The 23,404-nt window shown below is 48.3% G+C and overlaps 2 protein-coding genes across 2 annotated transcripts in view; one reads left to right on the top strand and one right to left on the bottom strand.

Moving 5' to 3' along the window:
* LOC129384590 (uncharacterized) overlaps positions 1-20,995 on the top strand; it is a 134,594-nt gene extending 113,599 nt beyond the window's left edge. The window contains exon 4 of the mRNA XM_055070107.1: positions 20,747-20,995. Within this exon, the coding sequence (XP_054926082.1) occupies positions 20,747-20,869 (123 nt within the window). The 3' untranslated portion in view covers positions 20,870-20,995. The remainder of the gene's footprint in view (positions 1-20,746) is intronic.
* On the bottom strand, positions 8,978-12,932 carry LOC140218380 (uncharacterized). Its single transcript, XM_072288104.1, has 4 exons — positions 12,902-12,932; positions 11,551-12,090; positions 10,344-10,467; positions 8,978-9,425 (listed from the first exon to the last, which is right to left on the bottom strand). The coding sequence occupies exons 1-4, from the start codon at positions 12,930-12,932 to the stop codon at positions 8,978-8,980; spliced, it is 1,143 nt and encodes a 380-aa protein (XP_072144205.1).
* Positions 20,996-23,404: the final 2,409 nt, after the last annotated feature.

Below are 23,404 nucleotides of genomic sequence, written 5' to 3'. Positions count from 1 at the left end.
GCTCCTAATAAAAAGGCGACCTGCTGTTGTGTGCCTCCCAAATTGTGCTCTACAATTAGTAAAGGCAAGGCGCAGAAGACCAGGACTCAAGAAGAAGAGCACAAACGACAGGACCGGCGCCGGTTCTGTCGCATGTGTTCTTCTTGAGTCCTGGTCTTTTGCGCCTTGGCTTTACTAATTCAAACATGAACCAACTAGCCCAAGCAAAAGTTTTACCTGTGCTCTACAAGCCGTGATTTTAACATCGCGACACTCGTGGAGGTGCTGGAACCTGCAAACCCATGCCAGCAACCCCTATTCGTAGCCGTGCACCCAGTCCCGAAGCTTCTCCTCTCATCACGACTCCAGTCCACTGTTGCAGTCGGCGCCTGCTCGGAGTGAACCCGGACTTCCCTCCCGCGGCGACTCCCACCAGCATGGCTACATCGGCGCTTCTCCCTCCTTCACCGACGGTGCCTATCCTTTCCCAGGTGACTCTTCGGTGACAACTTCGCGCCGCCGACATCTTCCACGGTGATGCTTTTGAAGATGTCTAGGACTAGCTTGACCAGTACGAACGCGTCGCTCTTGCAAATCACTGGAACCAACAACAAAAACTCACGCATGCTTGCTTCGCGCTAGAAAATAGTGCTCGCACATGTTACGCGAACCGGCAAGCGAGCTTCAAAACGTTCGGCAATTTTTGTCGTCAGCTCCTCGACACATTGTCGAGCACGGACCTACGAGATTACGCGCAACAACTTATTGAAGCTCGGGTTCAGAAACCCCAAAAAACCATCGCCATGCATGCGGAAGTACGTGGTGCGCGGCTGACCGTTGACCACCCTGCTTCCACTGAGGTGAACCAGGCCACATTGCCCGTTACTGCCCCCATCCAGATTCCGGAGCCGGCTCCTTTTTCGCCTGCCGCTTCTCTGCACATCGACGACCATCGCGCCCCGAGCAGTGATAAGCTGTCGTCCAGCCAAGCAGCTTCACCACATTGTCGCTGGCAGTCCCCGTCACCTGTGCGTTACACTTCCCCAAATCGCCAGAGTTTCACCACCAACGTTAGCAGCGGTGGTCGCTTCCCTAGTCTGCGTCGATGAATCTAGCGGTAGCGACGTCCAGGGGAAGGTTGCCCTGTGTCGCGATGCCAAAAACACCACCCGCGCTCTCCACAACGACGATACGAAATACTAACGCCGACGAAAACGACGATGAGTACTCACGCCGAGGACGTTGTCCGTCCCGACCTTAGCATTCTTCTCGATGGACATCACGTCATCGCACTTGCTGACACTGGTGCAGACCTCTCCATTGTGTGGCAAGAGCTGGCCGACCGCATTAAGAAAGTGAGGACGCCATGGACAGCGCCCCACTTAAGAAGTGCCGGGCGTCAGCTAATGACACCAAGGGGAACATACACCGCCCGAATCCACATAGGTAATTCCAGCTTCGTTGCCGCTTTCGTGATGCTCCCCAACTGCTTCAAGGACCTCATCTTGGGGATGGATAACCTACGAGATCACCGCGCAGTCATAAACAATCTGGAAAGTATGAACGATGAATGACGGGCAACATGAGCGCTTGTGCATCGACGACGATGTGACTATTCAGCCGCAATCCTGCCGCCTTGTATCTGTATCAGGCAAGCAGCCCCACCACGGGGGTTTGATCGTGGAGCAAATTGTTGCACTCTTGATCCCACAAGACGTTTCTATTGCTACAGGCGTACTCGACAAGACTCATGGGCATGCGGAAATTCTTCTCAGGAAATTCAGCAATGAACACCGTCACATACAGAAGGGTACCGCAATTGCGTACTGCGATGTCATCACCCAAGTAAAAGATTGTTTCGCTGTACGAGAAACGACCCTCCAGCCCTTGATGCCTTTGTCGACGTCAGCTCCATCCTGTCGCCTGCCGAGCGGCAGCGCCTATTGGAGCTGATACACCAGTTCGAAGATTGCTTTCCGACTACGTCTAAGATCAAGCAAACCCCTCTGACCAAGCACCGTATCTTCACGGATGATATTACTCGGCCGATTCGATAGCATCTCTACCGTGTAGCTCCAAAGGAACGTTTCTTCCAAGATTCCGGTACGCTCGAGGTCATGAGGCATTGCGTATACAGGGTGGCCAGTTTCTGTAGAACAATGTGCCCGCCATCCTTCAAGAAATCTGCTGTTACCTGATTCTCCCAGCTGCCTTCCCTCTTGGCATAGCTCCCAAGTCGTTCTTTACTTCTTCCGGCGTTACCTGTGGGATTTCGAATTCCTCTAGGCTATTCTCTCTTCCATTATCGTCGTGGGTGCCATTGGCACTGTATAAATCTCTGTAGAACTCCTCAGACACTTGAACTATCTCATCCATATTAGTAATGATATTGCCGCCTTTGTCTCTTAACGCATACATCTGATTCTCGCCAATTCCTAGTTTATTCTTCACAGCTTTTAGGCTTCCTCCGTTCCTGAGAGCATGTTCAATTCTATCCATATTATACTTCCTTATGTCAGCTGTCTTACGATTGTTGATTAACTTCGAAAGTTCTGCCAGTTCTATTCTAGCTGTAGGGTTAGAGGCTTTCATACATTGGCGTTTCTTGTTCAGATCTTTCTTCTCCTGCGATAGCTTACTGGTATCCTGTCTAACGGAGTTACCACCGACTTCTATTGCACACTCCTTAATGATGCCCACAAGATTGTCGTTCATTGCTTCAACACTAAGGTCCTCTTCCTGAGTCAAAGCCGAATACCTGTTCTGTAGCTTGATCCGGAATTCCTCTATTTTCCCTCTTACCGCTAACTCATTGATCGACTTCTTATGTACCAGTTGCTTCCGTTCCCTCCTCAGGTCTAGGCTAATTCGAGTTCTTACCATCCTATGGTCACTGCAGCGCACCTTACCGAGCACGTCCACATCTTGTATGATGCCAGGGTTAGCGAAGAGTATGAGGTCTATTTCACTTCTAGTCTCGCCGTTTGGGCTCCTCCACGTCCATTTTTGGCTATCTCGTTTGCGGAAGACGGTATTCATTATCCGCATATTATTCTGTTCCGCAAACTCTACTAATAACTCTCCCCTGCTATTCCTAGTGCCTATGCCATATTCCCCACTGCCTTGTCTCCAGCCTGCCTCTTGCCTACCTTGGCATTGAAGTCGCCCATCAGTATAGTGTATTTTGTTTTCACTCTACCCATCGCCGATTCCACGTCTTCACAGAAGCTTTCGACTTCCTGGTCATCATGACTGGATGTAGGGGCGTAGACCTGTACAACCTTCATTTTCTACCTCCTATTAAGCTTCACAACAAGACCTGCCACCCTCTCGTTAATGCTATAGAGTTCCTGTATGTTACCAGCTATTTTCTTATTAATCAGGAATCCGACTCCTAGTTCTCGTCTCTCCGCTAAGCCCCGGTAGCACAGGACGTGCCCGCTTTTCAGCACTGTATCTCCTTCTTTTGCCCTCCTAACTTCACTGAGCCCTATTAAATCCCATTTACTGCCCTCTAATTCCTCCAATAGCTCTGCTAGACTCGCCTCACTAGATAACGTTCTAGCGTTAAACGTTGCCAGGTTCATATTCCAATGGCGGCCTGTCCGGAGCCAGGGATTCTTAGCACCCTCTGCTGCGTTGCAGGTCTGACCGCCGCCATGGTCAGATCCTTCGCAGCTGCTGGGGACTGAGGGCCGGGGTTGTTGTGTTCCTATAGAAGGTTGTGGCCAAGTACTGCACCAGGGTGGCCAATCGTGCTCTGGTGAGGGAGTGCGTTACCGGTTCTGGTCACCGGGATCAGGCCGCACTCCAGGCCTGTTTATGCAATTTCATCAACACGCGGATTTCTTTTTTTTAATCCGGTGGAAAATTGCGCGGCACAGGGATTCGAACCACGGACCTCTTGCACGCGAGGCGGGTGTTCTACCTCTACGCCACCGCTGCACTCACGCACCGCTGCAAGTATTTACTAAAGTAATCGCGAATAGAATCAGGAACACCTCAGACTTCTGTCAACCAAAGGACCAGGCAGGATTTCGTAAACGCTACTCAACAATAGACCATATTCACACTATCAATCAGGTGATAGAGAAATGTGCGGAATATAACGAACCCTTATTATAGGTTTAATTGATTACGAGAAGGTCTTTGATTCAGTCGAATCCTCAGGAGTCATTACGGAATCAGAGTGTAGACGAGCCGTATGTAAAGATACTGAATGATATCTATAGCGGCTCCACAGCCACCGTAGTCCTCCATAAAGAAAGCAACAAAATCCCAATAAAAAAAGGCGCCAGGAAGGGAGACACGATCTCTCCAATGCTATTCACAGCGTGTTTACAGGAGGTATTCATAGACCTGGACTGCGAAGATTTGGGGATAAGAGTCAATGGAAAATACCTTAATAACTTGCGATTCCCTGGTGATATTGCCTTGTTTATTAACTCAGGGGACCAATTGCAATGCATGCTCACTGACCTGGAGAGGCAGAGCAGAAGGGTGGGTCTAAAAATTAATCTGCAGGAAACTAAAGTAATGTTTAACAGTTTCGGAAGAGAACAGCAGTTTTCGATTGGGAGCGAGGCACTGGAAGTGGTAAGGGAATACATCTACTTAGGACAGGTAGTGACCGCGGATCCGGCTCATGAGATTGAAATAATCAGAAGAATAAGAATGGGCTGGGGTTTGTTTTGCATGCATAATTAGATCATGAACAGCAGGTTGCCTTTATCCCTCAAGAGAAAAGTGTATAACAGCTATGTCTTACCAGTACTCACGTGCGGGGCAGAAACCTGGAGGCTTACTAAAAGGGCTGTACATAAATTGAGGACGACGCAACGAGCTATGGAAAACGAATGATGAGTGGAGCGTTAAGGGATAAGAAAACAGTAGAATGGGTGAGGGAACAAACGCGAGTTAATGACATAAAAGTTGAAATCAAGAAAAAGAAATGGGTATGGGCAGGACATGTAATGAGGAGGGAAGATAACCGATGGTCATTAAGAATTGCGGAATTGATTCCAAGGGAAGGGAAGCCTAGCAGGGGGCGGCAAAAAGTTAGGTGGGCGGATGAGATTAAGAAGTTTGCAAGACAACCTGACCACAATTAGCAGATGACCGCGGTAGCTGCAGAAGTTGGGAGAGGCTTTTGCCCTGCAGTGTGCGTAGCCAGGCTGATGATGATTATGATTAGATGACGCGCTATGCGGAGACGAAAGCTACACAGCGGGGCACAGCAGCCAAGGCAGTTCATTTTCATCGAAAACGTCGCCCTTAGGCATGGCGCCACAAAAGTGGTAATCACGAATAGAGGAATTGACTTTACTGCTGAAATCCTTCACTCGGTTCTCAGACTCAGTGGTACAAGCCACCGAAAAACAACCGCATACCATCCCGGGACGAACCGACTAACCGAGCGTTTTAATGAGACCCGCGCAGACACGCTATGCATGTATGTTGACGTGGAGCATAAGAACTGGGATCAGATTTTGCCTTACGTAACCTTCGCCTACAATACTACTGGACAAGAAACTACTGGAATGACACCATTCAGCTTGGTCCAGGGTCGCAAAGCCATGACGACGCTCGATGCCATGCTACCGCACGGGTTTGACGACATACCTTCCGACGTTGACGAATTTAATCCGGACGCCGAAGAAGCCAGACAGCTTGCCCACGTACGTATCTGCATTCAGCAAGACCAAAATGCCAAAAGACGATCTTCGACACAGGTGTGTTTTCTATGGTCCCGGCGACAAAGTGTGGATTTTCATATCCGTGCGCCCTCGTGGGCTTTCCGAAAAGCTCCTAAGACGGTACTTTAGGCTGTGCAGAGTGATCCGCCACCAGAGCGACGTAAATTACGCGGTAGTTCCTGACAGTGAAAATAGCTCCCGTCGTCGCAAGCACGTACCCGAAGTAGTACATCTGGTACGGATGAAGCCGCACTTACCGAACTAACTTTTGATTTCTGTTTTTTTTTTCTTTTTGCGTGTGGTACTATGAGCCGTTGTACACAGCCCTCATACGCTTAAATTGCGCATCGGGACGATGCTGCCATAGGGGGGCCGCAAATGCCCCGCCTGTACTCCGATAAAGAAGAGAATGCGAGTATGCGTGAGTGTTTTTGTCAAGGCGCAGTGAAGAATTCGTGGTTGGGCTCGGTATGGGCCCGTTGTGCCTACCGAATAGTGCTCTAGGAGCCCTGGTCTTGACGTCGCCACAATATTTTGCGAGGCTCGCTCTGGTTCTCGCCAAGTAAGTTGAAATGCGCAAGTTGGGATTGTGCAATTCTGAAAAATCGCCTGTCCTGTTACATGTTACCTGTGACTCTGACCTGGACAAGGTGCGTTAGATCACCTGCTATTAGATACTCGACACTACTTATGCCATGGTGCCCACCGATGTAACGGCTTAAAAACAATCGAAGGGCCTATGTTCTTGGTGTTCTGCATATTTTTGAAGAAAGTTGGCGGCGTGTTTCTTCAGACAACCACACACATATCCTGAACCATACGGTTTTGTACCTAGCAAATGAGCCTGATAGTGTCTTTATGCATCTGAGCGCTAAACTACTGCTGGAAACACAACCTTCAATTATGAACATCAGGTGCCTTTTCACCGATATGGTATACTTTACAGTCTATAGTACCTAAGTGTTGCACTCGTTCATTCATCCCTGCCACAGTGTTGCTATTGAGGGCGTCAGCTTCATGCAAATTAAATTTCCCCCTAATACTTTCTTGAGCAGTTGACCTTGCATGCGTAGCATTTTATTAATCTCTATGCTAACAGCACTGGTTCTACAGTGCAATGGCTGTCTTTTGTTTTTGCTAAGAATTAAGCTTCAAAATGGCTGTGAAGTGTACTAGTCCCTCTGAAATAACTACGATTTTTACAGATCAGCGTCTATCGACTCCGACTGTCCTGCATTTGAACATACAGTCAGCCCGTTCTAAGGCAGGCGAATTGCAGAACTTTTTTGGAGGAATTTAAGCTTAAATATTCTGTCATTATGTTAACCGAAACTTGGTATTGCAACGATACTGATATTGTGCACATTGATGGGTATAATGTGGCGCTACCTAAGTAGAGAAACTAGCGGTGGCGGTGTATGCACTTATGTGGAAACAAGTATCAGCTATTAGTATATTGATGAATGGCATCGATGTTGTGTAGACGTTGAAGTTCTGCGTTTAAAATTCGTAATCTCTCTTTTCACTGTTGTGTATGGACCTCTTCAGGGTAGCATTAACAATTTTTCTTATTATTTTCAGATGAATTCTTTAGGTTTGTTAATCATACCAATAATACAGTAGTATTCGGAGGTGATCTGAACATTGACATGCTTATAAATACAAGCAAATAAACTAATCTGTCCAATCTGCTTCTTCCGTGTGGCCTTTCACACGTTATAACTACAGCTACTACAGCAAACCTGATACATCTATTTATACCAAATTCTGCTAACCCACTACACCATGGCCCGATAAGTATCACTATTAGTGATTACTTGCCAATTTGCCTGATTACTACGGTTGTAATTATACAGAGGCACCCAGTGAAACCAGACATTTTGAAGACATTACATACACAATCTTGTTCTTGCTTTCGTGAAGAAATAATCTCATTGAGCTGGGATGACATACTCTCCTGTTCATCAGCTCATAACGCCTACGACCGTTTGATTAGGATCTTGCGCATAGTATACAAAAATCATTTGCCTTACAGGAACGTCAGAAAACCTAAACACGCCAGCAAACTATGGATCTCCTCTAAGCTAATCAAAATGATAAAAGACAAGAATAGGCTGTATCATGTGTTTCTGAATTGCCGTGACTCAGATGCGTTGAAGGAGTTTAAAAAATACCGAAATAACCTGACTAAACTGGAAAAACAAGCTAAGTGTGACTATTACTACTGCATGTTTGATGGTATCGTTCAAGCAAAACAGATTTGGAATAGGCTGAATTCTCTTATATCAAGGCGACCCGTCAGTACCATTAAAGAGCTCAAGGTGGGTAATGAGGTTCCTAAATATAAAGTGCTAGCCAACCAATTTAATGATTACTTTGTATCTCTAGTTGAAAGCACTTATGATCGAGATGCCATGATGTATTTGCCCAGTCCCCTTACACATTCTTTGTATCTTATGAGGCTGATGACATTGAAGTATTTAATGTGTTAAAAAACTTTAGGCGCACAAGAAGTGAGGATGTGCACGGATTAAAAATACAACCAATTTATTTTGGTATTGACCTGCCTGCCTCACTCACAATTACATCTTTTTAATCTTTGGCATTTTTTCTCAACAGATGAAAATTGCAAGGGTAACTGGGGTGCACAAAGGCGGAGAAAGACTTAATTTAAGTAACTATATACCAATCTCAATTCTTCCATCTTTTTCTAAAGGTTTATAAAGATTATTCTGTTTTAACACCATGTCAATATGGCTTTAGATCAGGCTTCTCGACTGAAGCTGCTCTTCTTGCGCAAAAAGAACTGATTTTGAAAAATACAGAGACAAGGAAACTAACATTGGCAGTACTCCTTGATTTCTCAAAAGCATTCGAAAGAACCATGGAACATTACTGGAAAAATTGAATTGTTATAGTACACGTGGCATTGTTCTGGATGTAATAAGAAGTTACATAAAAAACAGAAGACAATACGCAGTAGTAAACAGAAAATTATATTCGTTTAAACCTATTAAGCAGGGTGTGCCTCAAGGTAGCATATTGGGGCCACTTCTATTTGTCATTTTGTAGCATAGCCATGGCGTGCTCGCATTAACGCCCGACCATGTGAAGCATCAGCGTAGTCAGTAGAACAAAATGAACGTTTATTCAAAGGTGTAGAGCGTATTTATAGGTAGCCGAGTGGCAGGAAGGAGCACGTGTTAGTAGTGATAGTCGGAACTCTGAAGGATCGCTAGATGAGGCGATAAAAGGTGCGCGCACTTCGAAAACACACATGAAGTTGCAACATTCCTTCCTCCTCAGAAATGAAAGCGTTGCACAGGCTTGCGTTCTCTCGTTGAACGTCTCAGAGTTTGTTGGGCGACACCTGTATTCAACGGGGCCACTGGGATATCTGGTGCCGCAAAATCTGGAGAACGGGTGCCATTTGGAATGCGCCGAGCAGTTATGCCTTCATCCGCGTTCACCCTTTCTTGAGGCTGTAGTTGTGTTGCTTGCTCTGGCTCGCTGCGATATGTGGTGGTTGTAGTTACTGTTGGTTTATCGCCTGGTGCTTCTTGTCGCGGGCGGATCTGGTCTACGTGCCGCTTTATGACCCCGTCCGATGTTTCCACGGTCACCATTCTCTCTCCAGATGTCGCCTTTACATGGCCGGGCGTCCACTTGCTCCCCGCACCGTAATTGCGGGCATGCACATCACTCCCAGGAGGGTATTTGATAGCCCAAAAGAAGCTCTGCTGGGGATTTACCCGATTTTCCCGGAGTCCTCCTGTAGTTAAAAAGCAACCGTACTAGGTTCTCTTCCAGTTTTCCTTTCCTCATTTTTCGAAGGCCATCTTTTATAGTTCGCACTGCCCTTTCCGCCGCACCATTAGACTGGGGATGGTATGGAGCGCATCGAAGGTGCACAATGTTGTTGTTTGCCACGAACAACGCGAAGTCTTCACTGGCAAACGGGGTCCCGTTGCCAGAAACGATCGTGCGTGGTATTCCAAACCGGCTGAATATGCCACGTAGACAGTTAATGGTAGTCTGCGTTGAGGCATGCGACAAAGGTATTGCTTCGAGCCATTTGGTGTGTGCGTCAAGTACTGCGAGTATCATTTTCCACAGATCGGACCCGCGTAGTCAATGTGAATACGGGACCACCTTTCGCCTGTTTCAGGCCAGTTGACGACGGGAGCTGCAGTTGGCATCGGCAGATTTTGTACACAGTACTGGCACTGAGCAGACAGGTCTTCAATATTTTTGTCGAGGCCTGGCCACCAGAACAAAGAACGCGCGACAGATTTCATTGCCGGTGAACCCTGGTGCGTTTCATGTAGAAGATGCAGCACTCGCTCCCTAGCTTCGGTCGGTATTATAACCTTATTACCCCAGTGCACCAGTTCATTTGCTACGGATAGTTCCAGCTTACGGTCAAAAAACGGCAGTACGGCCCGGGCCATTCCGTTTGCGTCTCTGGGCCACCCATGTAATATGTACCGTTTGACCTCGACCAGGACAGGGTCGCAAGACGTTAATGCCTTCAGCTCACGCGTTGTTATGGCGCCATTGGTCAGCTGGTTTAGCGACAGCACATATTCGGGTGGCTCAGCGTCGTCGTCAGATTCCGGAGATCGCTGCGGAAGTCGGCTCAGGGCGTCGGCGTTCAGCATCTGTCGTCCTGGTGCGTACTGTAGTCGGTAGCGGTAGGCCCCCAGGGGGAGTGCCCAACGTTGTATCCGTGCGGCGGCCATTGTGGGCGTATGCTTGTCCGATCTCAGCAGGCCCAACAACGGCTGGTGGTCAGTCACCAAGGTCAATTCCCGACCTGGAAGGTAGTCATGGAATTTCGTGACGCCGAATACCAGTGCCAGTGCCTGTCGCTCCAGCTGCGAATAGTTACGCTCCGCCTGCGCTAATGTTCGCGAACGGAAACCGATGGGCCTGTGAACGTTGCCGGTCGTGTGAAACAAGACACCTCCCAGACCGTACGGAGACACGTCACATTCAAGTTTAAGTTCCTTCGAAGGGTCGAAATGAACAAGAACCTTGGCTGTTTTAAGGCGTTGCTTGGCACGATCAAACGCGAGCTCTTGAGGCTGTTTCCATTGCCAACGTGCGTTCTTTTCAAGCAGTTCATACAATGAACCAAGTGTGGTTGACATGTGCGGAAGAAACCTGGCGTAAAAAGTAATCATACCCAAAAACGAACGTAGCTCGCTGACATTACAGGGGCTCGGTGCCTGCATGATAGCGTCAAGGTTTTTTTCTGTCGGATGAAGCCCATCATGATCGATCCGATGGCCTAGATAAGTTACTGCTGGGCTGCGAAAGTTGCATTTATCGAACCTTAGCTTTACACCGCCTCTCGGAAGCGCTCTAAGACGTTTTTCAGCCTTTCGCCGCCATCACTCACTTTTTCGGAAATGAGCACATCGTCAAGATAAGCCTGTGCTCCTGCAAGGCCATCCAATACCTCATCTATTTTTCTTTGAATATCGCGGGCGCAGAGGCTATACCGAAAGGAAGTCGACTGTAGCAAAATAGCCCTTTTGGCGTATTAATGACGGAAACTTCGCGTTATCGTCCAGCGCCACTTGGTTGTATGCATCCCGTAAATCCAGAGTGCTGAAATAGTCCCCATCGTGTAACTGGGCAAACATATCCTCAATGATTGACAATGGGTATTGCTCAGTTGCGCACGCTGGATTTACTGTGGCCTTAAAATCGCCGCAAATTCTTACTGCACCGTCTTTCTTAAGCACTACGACTATGGGCGTTGCCCAGTCAGAGTGTGCCACCGGCGACAGCACTCCCAGAGAAACTAAACGGTCTAGTTCGAGTGACACTCGCTCGCGTAGCGCGTATGGAATGGGTCTGGCCTTACAGAACTTGGGTACGGCGCCTTCCTTCATGTGCAGGCTGGCTGGATGACCCTTGATTAGCCCCAGTTCCTCGGAGAACACGTCGTGGTAGTCATTGAATATGCTGTTCACGCTGGATTCGCTTGATTCCTTTGTTGCCGCTGAGTCCTCTAGAAAACGAATCACCGGAGCACCTGCGCTGTTCAGCTGCTGGATTAAATCGCGACCGCAGAGGCTTGGTCCCGCACAGTCCAACACGGTCAGCGCACACTTCACTGTCACCCCCTTATGACAAACCTGGAGCGCAAGCTCCCCAAGTACTGGAAGGCGTCCTGTGTAGCAGGATAAATTGAGACCGGCCGGTTTCAGTTTCGGCCATTGCTCACGGTGCTTATAATACAGTTGACGCGGGATGACACAAACGGGCGACCCGGTATCGACTTCCATGCTCAGCTGCACACCGCACCAAGCAAACGTCCGGCGAATCGGCGGTTCCAGACAGCTTTTTCGTTGCGATACCAAAGTCCAAATGTGGGCGGCTTCGTGTTCCTCGTCTGCCGAGGCTTCCGTCCCCAAAAGGGTGTTAGTTTGTGCCGTCCTTGCCGTGCCTTGTTCTCGAGCCCCGCAACTTCGACATTTCCTTGCAAGGTGACCCCGTCGTCCACAGCGGTAACAGCGAGCGTGAGACCAGGGCCAACATGTGTCATTATGTTTCGTACTACCGCACCTTGCGCATTCTTGACGTGCGGCAACCATCCTCTCATCCACCAGAGTTTCTTTCTGATACGTCTGTACTTTTAACATGGGTGTCGTTGCCACTCCGATCATCTGTTTTACATCACTATCCGCAGCCTCAGCTGCCAGGGCCATCGCTTCAGCGTCTTGTAGCGTTAATTCCCGCTTTGCCAGTAGCTGCTTCTACAGGGCACCTGACCGTATACCACAAACAATGCGATCTCGTAGCATGCAATCCAAAGCACTGCCACAATTGCAATTGTCAGCTATGCGGCGAATGTCTACCAGGAATTCATTAATCCGCTCGACCTCCGCTTGACAACGACTGAAGAACTTGTAGCTTTCGGTGATTTCGTGTCTCTTGGGACTGTAGTGCTCACTCAAAACTTCGACGACTTCTTCATACTTCAATAAAACTTGGTGCTGGGCTAGTTGGTGATGCATTCTTTAAAACTGATGGTAGCGCGTGATACGTCAACGCATTTGGCTTGCGCGGAGCCACCTTCCCTGCTAGCACTTGGATTGTATGCGTATTTAACGCAGCAACAAGCAATGCTCTTTTCCTAGTCGAGTCTTCAATCGCATTCGCTTCAAAGTATGCTTCTACATTAATAAGGTACGGCTTCCACTTATCTTTGCCTTCTTCGAAGTCCGGAAGTAGGTGAGTCATGATGGCCTTGGTTTCTCGGTTCTGGTTAATGGAAAAATTATTATTGGAAAAATTGAATTGTTATAGTACACGTGACATTGTTCTGGATGTAATAAGAAGTTACATAAAAAACAGAAGACAATACGCAGTAGTAAATAGAAAATTATATTTGTTTAAACCTATTAAGCAGGGTGTGCCTCAAGGTAGCATATTGGGGCCACTTATATTTGCAATTTTGTAGCATAGCCATGGCGTGCTCGCAGTAACGCCAGACCAGTGAAGCATCAGCGTAGTCAGTAGAACAAAATGAACGCTTATTAAAAGGTGTAGAGCGTATTTATAGGTAGCCGAGTGGCAGGAAGATAGGAAGGAGCACGTGTTAGTAGTGATAGTCGGAACTCTGAAGGATCGCTAGATGAGGCGATAAAAGGTGCTCGCACTTCGAAAACACACGTGAAGCTGCAACACATTTATATAAATGACACTGTGAACATGGATGATTGGAATAACTATATTATTTGCGCAGATAACACTATTTTATTCTTTTAGGGAACTTAGGACCATTACCTCTTGAATTGGGAAAATGAAATACTCGCCAAAATATATAACTGGTCGGTAAAAAGTCCACGCCTTGCGATCTCACTCAGTGCCTCGCACTGAATGACAGGAAAATAGAACTTTCCGGTGCAGCAAAAACACTGGGTGTTATCTTTCATTCATGAACTGATGCAATGCGACCACTATACTGCTTACCTACGAAATAAACTAAGTAAAACGTTAGTTATGTTGCGCAGCTGCAAGAGGTTGCTACCAACACCACAGAAACTTATGGTTTATAACGCACTATTTGCTTCTCACCTGCGTTATTGTAACCTCGTCTGGTCAAATAGCACTAAGTGGTCGTTAGGGAATTTCGTTTTACTTCAAAAGAATGCCTTGCGTGCTATTTCAGACTTGCCTTATCATGCACATACGCATTATGTATTCTGGAAGTTTAAGATTTTAGGAGCAGACCACATTTCGCTGTATCAACTTATTTGTTCTTTTAAACCTCACATGATTAAGCGTAGTAATCATATCACAAACATGGAGATCTTGCAACAGAAACTTGCTTTTCGTTTAAATCGATATACTGAACATTGGGCAGTTCCACGCCCACGCACTAATTATGGCCTTTAAGCACTCTCGTATTATCTTCCCTCAACACTTAACAAATACAATCTAAGTGATGTAAGCATACGCCATATATCCAAGAACACATGACTGCGAAAATGTCTGTGCATGTTAACTTTTTTTGTTTGTCACTGCCTGTTTTTTGTTTGTTTGTCTGTCATTATTACTTTACAGTTTCAAAGTTGACCTTGCTGTGTTTGACACACACACACGCACACGCGCACGCGCACGCACGCACGCACGCACACACGTATATATATTGTTCAGCTGCGTTATGATTCGATTGATTAGACGCTCAGACAGCAGAACACGTAGCGAGAGGACACAGAGCTTCGGCAACAGAGACACAAGGATTCCAACCAATACGTTGTCGTCGTCTTTCTCGAAGCAGTGCCTGCCGCGCGTTCTTCTCCAGTACAATTGCCTCCCCGGAGAAGAGGAGCCGTCTCGGCGACCTACGGCAAGATAGCACAGGTGGATCAAAGTACGGCTTGAGCCGCTGAACGTGCACGATTTCGAGCTCTCTGCGGCGCTTATCGGAAGGCGGCTCAAGGGGTTCTACCAAGTAGTTCACAGGAGACGTCTGACTGACGACACGGTAGGGACCTTGGTACTTGGAAACAACCTTTGGTGAAAGTCCAGTGCTGGTAGCGGGAACCCAAAGCCAGACTAGTGAGTCAGGGGCATAGGGTGCCAGAGAGGAAGGAATATCCCGAAGGTGCTGCTGATCTGCCGAAGTAAATGTGCGGGCGAGCTTTTGGCACTCTTCCGCGTGTACAGCAGCTTCGGACAGGGTAGTAGCCTCCGTTGTCAGGGCGATACGGAAGGATGGTGTCCATTGCGCAGAAAGGCTTGCGTCCGTAAAGAAGAAAGAACTGGGAAAATCCTGTAGTGGTCTGTGTGGCGGTATTATAAGCGTACGTCACGAAGGGGAGAATTCGGTCATAATTGGTTTGGTCAGATGCGACGTACATGGCTAACATATCGCCAAGAGTGCGGTTAAAGCGGTCAGTCATGCCATTAGTTTGCGGGTGGTACGCAGTAGTAGTACGGTGAATTACGTTGCATTCCTTGAGCAGGGCTTCTATAACATCAGACAGAAAGACGCGGCCTCTGTCGCTCAGCAACTCTCTGGGGGCAACATGGCGAAGTATGATGTTACGCAGAAGGAACCCGGCAACATCCCGCGCAGATGCGTTGGGCAGAGGCGAAGTTTCCGCGTAACGCGTGAGATGGTCTATCGCCACTATCACCCAGCGGTTGCCATCTGAGGTACCCGGAAGGGGCCCATAAAGATCAACTCCGACCCGGTCAAACGCCCGTCCTGGGCAAGGCAAGGGTTGCAGTGGAGCAGCTAAGGCATGAGGGGTATTCTTGCGGCGTTGGCATGCGAGGCAGGAGCGGACATATTGGCGGACGAAACGGTACATCCCGCGCCAGTAATAACGAATTCGCAGGCGCGCGTAAGTTTTTAGTACTCCTGCATTTGCGCATTGCGGGTCATCGTGAAGCGCTGCACATGTGTCCGAACGTAGATGCCGAGGAACCACGAGTAACCATTTGCGCCCGTCCGAGAGGTAGTTACGGTGGTATAGGAGCCCGTGACGAACAGCGAAGTGGTGTGCTTGGCGACACAACGCACGTCCAGTAGAAGGCGCTGATGGGTCTGACAGAAAAGCCAGCATAGCAACAATCCATGGATCCTTCTGCTGCTCCGAAAGCATATCCGTGGCGGTGAGGGAGGACTCGCATATTCATACTTTCTGATAACTGGACTGGCCTGACACTGGGGAGCGAGACAAGGCATCCGCGTCCGAATGTTTACGGCCTGAGCGGTACAGCACTCGAATATCATACTCTTGGAGGCGAAGCGCCCATCGAGCGAGGCGACCTGAAGGATATTTCAAGGACGACAGCCAGCAGAGTGCATGGTGGTCCGTGATGACGTCGAACGGGCGACCGTAGAGGTAAGCACGGAACTTATTTATGGCCCAAATGATAGCCAGGCATTCTTTTTCTGTAACGGAATAGTTTGCTTCCGCTTTCGTGAGTGCGCGGCCAGCGAAGGCAACAACGTATTCATCGAAGCCAGTCTTTCGTAGTGCAAGAACAGCGCCAATGCCGACGCCACTGGCATCCTTGTGTATTTCTGTCTGTGCGCTTGGGTCAATATGTCGAAGTATGGGGGGGTGAGGTTAGAAGACGTCGCAGCGTCGTGAATGCGGCATCGCAAGCTGGCGGCCAAGCCAAGAGGTCGTGGTTACCCGCGAGAAGCTGCGTGAAAGGCGCTATTATGGTGGCGAAGTTGCGGATGAAACGACAAAAATAGGAGCATAATCCGATGAACCTGCGGAGTTCTTTTGTGGTCTTTGGTCTTGGAAATTCGGCAACGGCTTGGAGTTTGGTTGGATCTGGGAGCACACCATCTTTCGAAACAACGTGGCCAAGGATGACTAGCTGCCGGGTGGCGAAGCGACACTTCTTCAAGTTGAGCTGGAGTCCAGCATCGGCAAGGTTAGTGAGCACGCGTTTGAGTCGGAACAGGTGAGAAGAAAAGTCGGGGAAAAGATGACAATGGCATCGAGATAACAAAGGCATGTCTGCAATTTGAGGCCCCGGAGTATGTTATCCATCATTCTTTCTAAATTTGCAGGCGCATTACAGAGGCCAAAGGGCATCACGGTAAATTCATATAAGCCGTCAGGCGTAACAAATGCCGTTTTGGGACGGCCTGCATCAGCCACCGGGACCTGCCAATAACCGGATCTCAAGTCTAAGGACGAAAATAATTCAGCGCCTTGGAGGCAGTCCAGTGCGTCGTCGATACGGGGAAGAGGATATACATCTTTCCGTGTTATCTTGTTGAGTCGTCGATAGTCCACACAAAAACGAATTGTTCCATCTTTCTTTTTGACCACCACCGTGTGTCACGACGCTCCGTCGTGGACACACGGTATGGACGTTGGCGTAGCGGCGCGTGGCTGCCGGTGTCAATGTGATGAACGACTGTGGAGGTACGGCCTAAACATTGTTTCTGGAGGTCGAAAGAAGATCGAAATCGGTTAAGAAGGTCGACGATCGGCGTGCGCTGACTCGGAGTGAGGTTGGGGTCAATAGACGGAGCAAACTCTCGCTGGCGGAGGCGCAGAAACAGGGAGAGTCATGGCGTCAACGTGAAGAGGATTCGAGTCATCAGGTACATCGTAGACAGAGCTCGTGTCGAATTCATCAGCAAAACCGAGGCACTCGCCATGATGTAAGCTTGATGGACACGAAAACGGATTCGAAACGTAAAGTGCACTGGAGCCCTGGCAAAAGGGAAGGAGGGCAAAGGGAAGCAAGAAGGGATGACGGCGTGCAGCAAGTTGAGATGGCGTGAAAAGAACTGTGGAATCGCAGAAAGCAGCACAGGAAACGGCTACAAGGGTGGAAGAGAAAGGAGGGATACCAGTGGCGGCGGCAACGAACACTCGAGCAGAAGGTGGAGGCAAAACTTCAGAAAGACTGCCGCAGAATGGAGTCAGCGCAAGTTCTGCACGGGTAAAATCAATAATAGCGTGATGAGATGAGAGGAAGTCCCATTCTAGAATGATGGCGTGAGAGCAGCGCCGAAGAACAACAAATTCAATTTAGTATAAACTGTCTTGTATGGCGACACGAACGGTACATGTTCCTAAGGGCTCAACAGGATCAGCGCTTGCTGTGCGTAGCGAAATGGCAGAACGCGGCATGGCGACTTTTCGGAGCGTACGGCGAAGCTGGTCAGCAATGACGGACACTGCGGCACCATGTCGACAAGCGCGTGAACGGCGATACCTTCGGCAAAAACTTCAATGACGTTCGTTGGAAATAAACGAGGGCTTGAGCAGTTCGAAGAGGCCGCAGTTCTTGCCCCCGAAACTGCGCCTTTTAGTTTTCCTCCACAGCCGGAGGGCGGCGGACGATGGGGGACAGGGAACGTCGACGGGGAGATGGAGACCGACGAGTGTTGAAGCTTTGGGGAACATGAGATGAAGGAGCGAAGTGCGGAACTGGTGGTGAATAGCGGGACTGAGAGCCAGGAGCATTCCCTTGAAGTCTCGCAGTATCGGGAGGATACCAACCTCGTCGGCGGCAGAACCGTGCGACGTGTCCAGCAAAGCCACACGCGAAGCATCTCGGCCGATTGTCTTGGGTACGCCACGGATTATGAACAGGGGGTCTGGTTAGCGGAGCACAGTTTGGAGCTGGGCGTAGGGTCTGCGGAGGCGCGCAGAAGCCGCTTCTGGGCATGTAGTTCGCAGCTGCAGAAGGCGAGGCGTAGAGGCCGCTTGTGGGCTTGTAATGCGCAACTTCAGGCTGAGGTCTTGGCCTGACCACGACGGCAGCGTAAGTTAGCGGGACTGTCGCTGAAGGTGGCTGATTAGCGAGAGGTAGTGCGTCGCTGACTTGTTCATGGATGACGCGTCGCAGTTCCGGGGACAAAGAGGACTCAGACAACTGGGTAGCAGGCAGCAGTGACAGCTGGCGCGTGACTTCTTCGTGAACAAATTGCTTGATTTGGTCGAGGAACGAAGAGTGAGTGGAAGCAGCACTAGAACTGTCAGTTAAAGCCGAAATCGTGTCGTCCGGCGCGACAGCTCGGCGCGTGGTAAGGCGTTGTTTGCGGAGCTCATCGTAGCTCTGGCACAGTGTAATGACCTCGTCGATCGTTTGAGGATCTTTCGCCAAGAGCATTTGAAAGGCGTCATCTTCTATGCCCTTCACCACATTCTTGATCTTTTCAGGGTCGGGCATGGCGGGATTAATGCGCCGGCAAAGGTCAACTACGTCTTCAATCTAGCTGGTGAAGTTTTCACCTTTTTGCTGAGCGCGACCACGCAAGCGTTGTTCTGCACGAAGCTTGCGCACAGCAGGGCGACCACAGACTTCTTTGAAACAATGGGTAAATGCTGTCCAGGTGGAAAGGTTGGATTCATGATTCCGGAACCAGAGATTCGCGACTCCAGAAAGATAGAAGATGACGTTAGTCAATTTAGCTTTGTCATCCCACTTGTTATGCCCACTCACGCGATCGTATGACGACAGCCAATCCTCCACGTCATGGTCGTCGTCGCCGTTGAAGACCGGAGGATCTCGTTGGCGGAGAGCACCGGAGCAGACGACAGGCGATGCCATGGGAGGATCGGGCTGCGCAGCGTCCTGAGGCATAGCAGAAATGGTAGGGAGTGTCCGGCTGCGGAGTTCTAGGTTTGGGAAGGGCCCCGCACGTCCACCAAATGTTAAGATGCGTTATAGTTTGATTGATTAGACGCTCAGATAGCAGAGCACGTAGCGAGAGGACACAGAGCTTTGGCAACACAGACACAAGGCTTCCAACCAAAACGTTGTCGTCGTCTTTCTTGAAGCTGTGCCCCTCCCGCGCGTTCTTCTCCAGTACAATATATATATATATATATATATATATATATATATATATATATATATATATATATATATATATATATATATATATATATATATATATTTATACATAGAGTGTATTTAAACCTTGCCACTTGTATGAAAAGCGACTATGTTGCCATGTTGCTTCCTATTGTTCACGGGGAGGTGGGACCAGTTAAGCTGCCGTTATGCACCTTTTATCCTGCCATCCCTACCGCTTGTATACATCAGTGTACTTATGTGGTAAATAGACTTAAAGCTTCAATCTACAAAGTGGGCCGATCTCGGAGACAGTGTGATGCATGTTTGTGTGGGTCATGTGGCTCGCGTGGTGGCGCTCTCGGGGTCTTATCGTCTTCGCGGGCGCGCATATGCTATATGCACAAAAACGCAATGCATAAGATTAACAGTTCTGTAGCATTTCATTACCCGCTCCACAAAAGAGTTGTGTCGCATAGGCTCCAACATGTGATGTATGTACTGAAACATTGCGGATTCAACACTTCTTGCTCATTCACGACTTGTTAGAAATTCGGAATGATGAGAAACATACCTCAGAAAGGGCTTCCTCAACCTGTGCCACTATTGCAAACACATGTGGGTTACTCTGAACAATAACAACATGTCTGAAAATTCTGTCTGTTCTGTAAAGGTAAACTCACAAGCGAAACGAAGCCCCTCACTATATTCCATAAACACATTAGGTAATGGTTTCGCAGCTATTGCAATGTGGGCCTGGGATTAGGTTAAGTGCCAACGCCGAGCATAAGCAAAAAGAACAGGAAATGTTGCACATAGGGTAAGAACACTCAAGTGTTTTTGCGCGTCAGCTAGATAAGCAGCAGTCACTAGTTTAGCAATTGAATGGCGATTGTTGTCGCTAACTTGTCTTACTGCTCGGCGGCCAGCTCCCTGCCCACTGGAAGGGCCCCTTCGGTAGGCCAAGCGTTGAGCTTTGCAGTCTCCGTTGATGGATGTCAATGAGGCCATGATAAAGGGTTTACGCACCAGTCCACGGGTCAATGCTGGCGGCACAAGTGAAATGACCTGTTTGCAGAATAACAAAACATTCGTCATGATACTGCTTGGCGGCCAGCTGACGTGCACGTGCTAACTGACGGTTTCTTAAGTGCTGTGTCATCAAAAATTACAAAGGGGAAGGTGGCTGCGATCTCAAGTAATGCACGTATCTGTTATTTCTCAGGCACTTTCGTTTTTCTTGTGGCCAACTAATGCAGGCTCCGCTCGTGCTTCCGGCGCGAAAAAAGGACGAAACGAAGCAGGACAAACCCGAGGCTGCACGCGAAGGGGTCAAGTGCATCTACCGCAAGAATTCTGTCCTCTGCTACCAGTCTCCGTGAGCCTCGCCGAAACTCGCCCTGTTTACGAGCCTCATGTCCTGGCGCAGTGTGCTTTGCAGGGCGCCATCTGTGAGCTGTGGCCATTCGTGCTGGTTACACGAAAAGACAAAAAAGCTTGCGTTTCAAATCCGATGTGCTTGCTTCTGTTTCACTGAATAAGCCAGCCGGCCAAAGTTTTCACTAAATCATGCAGGCATCCGTACAGACAGCCGCGAATAGGCGCCTGCTGTAGACCTGGCATGGCTTGTGTTGCTTACAGCTATCATTCCAGCTGACTCACGTGAAAACCACCTGCTGAGCCTGACGCATTGTCTTAGAAAGTATTCTCAGCTTGTTCACGAGCACATATAGAGCGCATACATTGCCCGCTGAACACACAATGTTTAATACGCGCTTGTAAGCAGCAATAATGCGGGAAGAAAGTTAAGCTGGGCTAACTTTGTAATCCATGATGAACAGCTCTGCAGACTGAAGTTCGTCAAGGCTTATGTGCAGTTCACCACTGTGGTGGTGTATGAAGTCCTCCTCACTTGTGGAAACTGTGAAGTGGGGCACAGTGACTGCTGCACAAACGACGAAATGAGGAAGCATGCTAACATGCCTGCAGGAGAATCTTTATGCACTGTAATTCCTGTACTTGGCCGCCGAGAGCTAATGGTGTAAGGATCCTGAGCAGTGCCAACTGGTATAACCTATTCTGGAATAATCAATTCATGCTATGTCTTAACAAATGCCAAAATGTTCGGTTGCAATTATCGGTGATATATATATCTGCGAGCCCTCATGAAATTCGAACATTTCTATACACATTGTTTACGTATCTTTAAAGATGAGAAGAGAAATACCAAACGCCGTGTCCGTTGCCTACATTGTCGTTTGCACGCGAAGGTTGGTATCCTCATCAATTAAGCAGTGCAGAACAGACTTGGCTTAAAAGTATATTGGTCAGTGTAAAAGTATTTAACAAAGCCAGTAAAAAGTATAAAAGTATATTGGTCAGGGGGGGGGGGGGGTTAAAATGCAAGTTGCATCATGATCTTCAGCTCCAATAGCCGCTGTCGCCCAAAATAAGTTACAATAACATCAGTTACTTTCCACTAAACGCCCAACTGAGGCAACCCTATTGTAAACAAAGAAACATCATTAGAAAGAAAAAAAAAGACCCTGAAGAACTTGGCCAGACTAACTCAGCAGAGCCTAAAGTGTGCGCTTAGATTCTCGACAGCTGGCGCCCACATGCGTCGAGGCCTGCTCTCAGCAATTAAGCTTAGATTATGTGACATTATATGACGAACCGGTCGAGAATTTCAGCGTGAAAAACCGTTTCCGATTACAGGGAGAGAGAATGCAGAGTCTATTGTGCGCGTGGTTTATAGCTGCAATCAGTGACAAACGACCCATTGCCCTCCATTACAGTAGGCACGCCGGCGCAGAAAATTCTTCTACCAGTTTTAATAAGTTTAACGCCTGATGCAGGAAGGAGGCGTTAACTAAGGAGTAGGCAACAAGGAGGTAATAACTGAATAATACGATCTTTGACAGGATTATCTGCAGACAGTATAGAATACCCCTTTACCAAATAGGACGACTACACATTAGAATTTATACCGCTGCTCCACACACAAGCTAATGTAGGAGCAGCCTTCCAAATACCAAACGAAAAGAATCACATAATAACAAGTAGACAATACAAATTACCAACCCACAAGAACACTTTAGGAGCTCAAGTAGCAATTCTGAAAGGTACCACATCTACGAAAGCAGTACAGCAGTCATATAATTACGAACTATTTACAAATAGCTTGTCTGCCCTTTAAGCTAATTAAAACCATGTATACAGCAATCACTTAGGCCAACAAACCAAAAAGCAGTTAGTAACAGTAAACTAAAATTAAATTGGGATACATTAAAGGACTCAATATCAATTATGGAAATAATTGAGCTTAGCGAAATAGGCAGCAAAACAGTAAAAGAAATTACACAAAAATTCATTAAAAAGGACCTTTGGGGCGATTGTAGTAACGCATAAATAGAACATCTGCGCATAGCAATGTATTAAAACTAGAAAACAAATACCCGACCATTTTCTAAGCAATTTCTGCATCAGCGATGCAGCGGTGGCGTAGAGGTAGAACACCCGCCTCGCGTGCAAGAGGTCCGTGGTTCGAATCCCGGTGCCGCGCAATTTTCCACCGGATTAAAAAAAGAATCCGCGTGTTGATAAAATTGCATAAACAGGCCTGGAGTGTGGCCTGATCCCGGTGACCAGAACCGGTAACGCACTCCCTCACCAGAGCAGGATTGGCCACCCTGGTGCAGTACTTGGCCACAACCTCCTATATGAACACAACAATCAAACCCCGGCCCTCAGTCACCAGCAGCTGCGAAGCAACTGACCACGGCGGCGGTCAGACCTGCGACGCTGCAAAAGGTGCTAAGAATCCCTGGCTCCGGACAGGCCGCCATTGGAATATGATCTAGTGAGGCGAGTCTAGTAGTGCTATTGGAGGAATTAGAGGGCAGTAAATGGGATAT

Source organism: Dermacentor andersoni, chromosome 5 (genome assembly GCF_023375885.2).
Source record: "Dermacentor andersoni chromosome 5, qqDerAnde1_hic_scaffold, whole genome shotgun sequence".
NCBI classification, from domain to species: domain Eukaryota; kingdom Metazoa; phylum Arthropoda; class Arachnida; order Ixodida; family Ixodidae; genus Dermacentor; species Dermacentor andersoni.
Note: the sequence above shows the minus strand (reverse complement) of the source record. Positions and strands in the feature narration are given on the sequence as shown.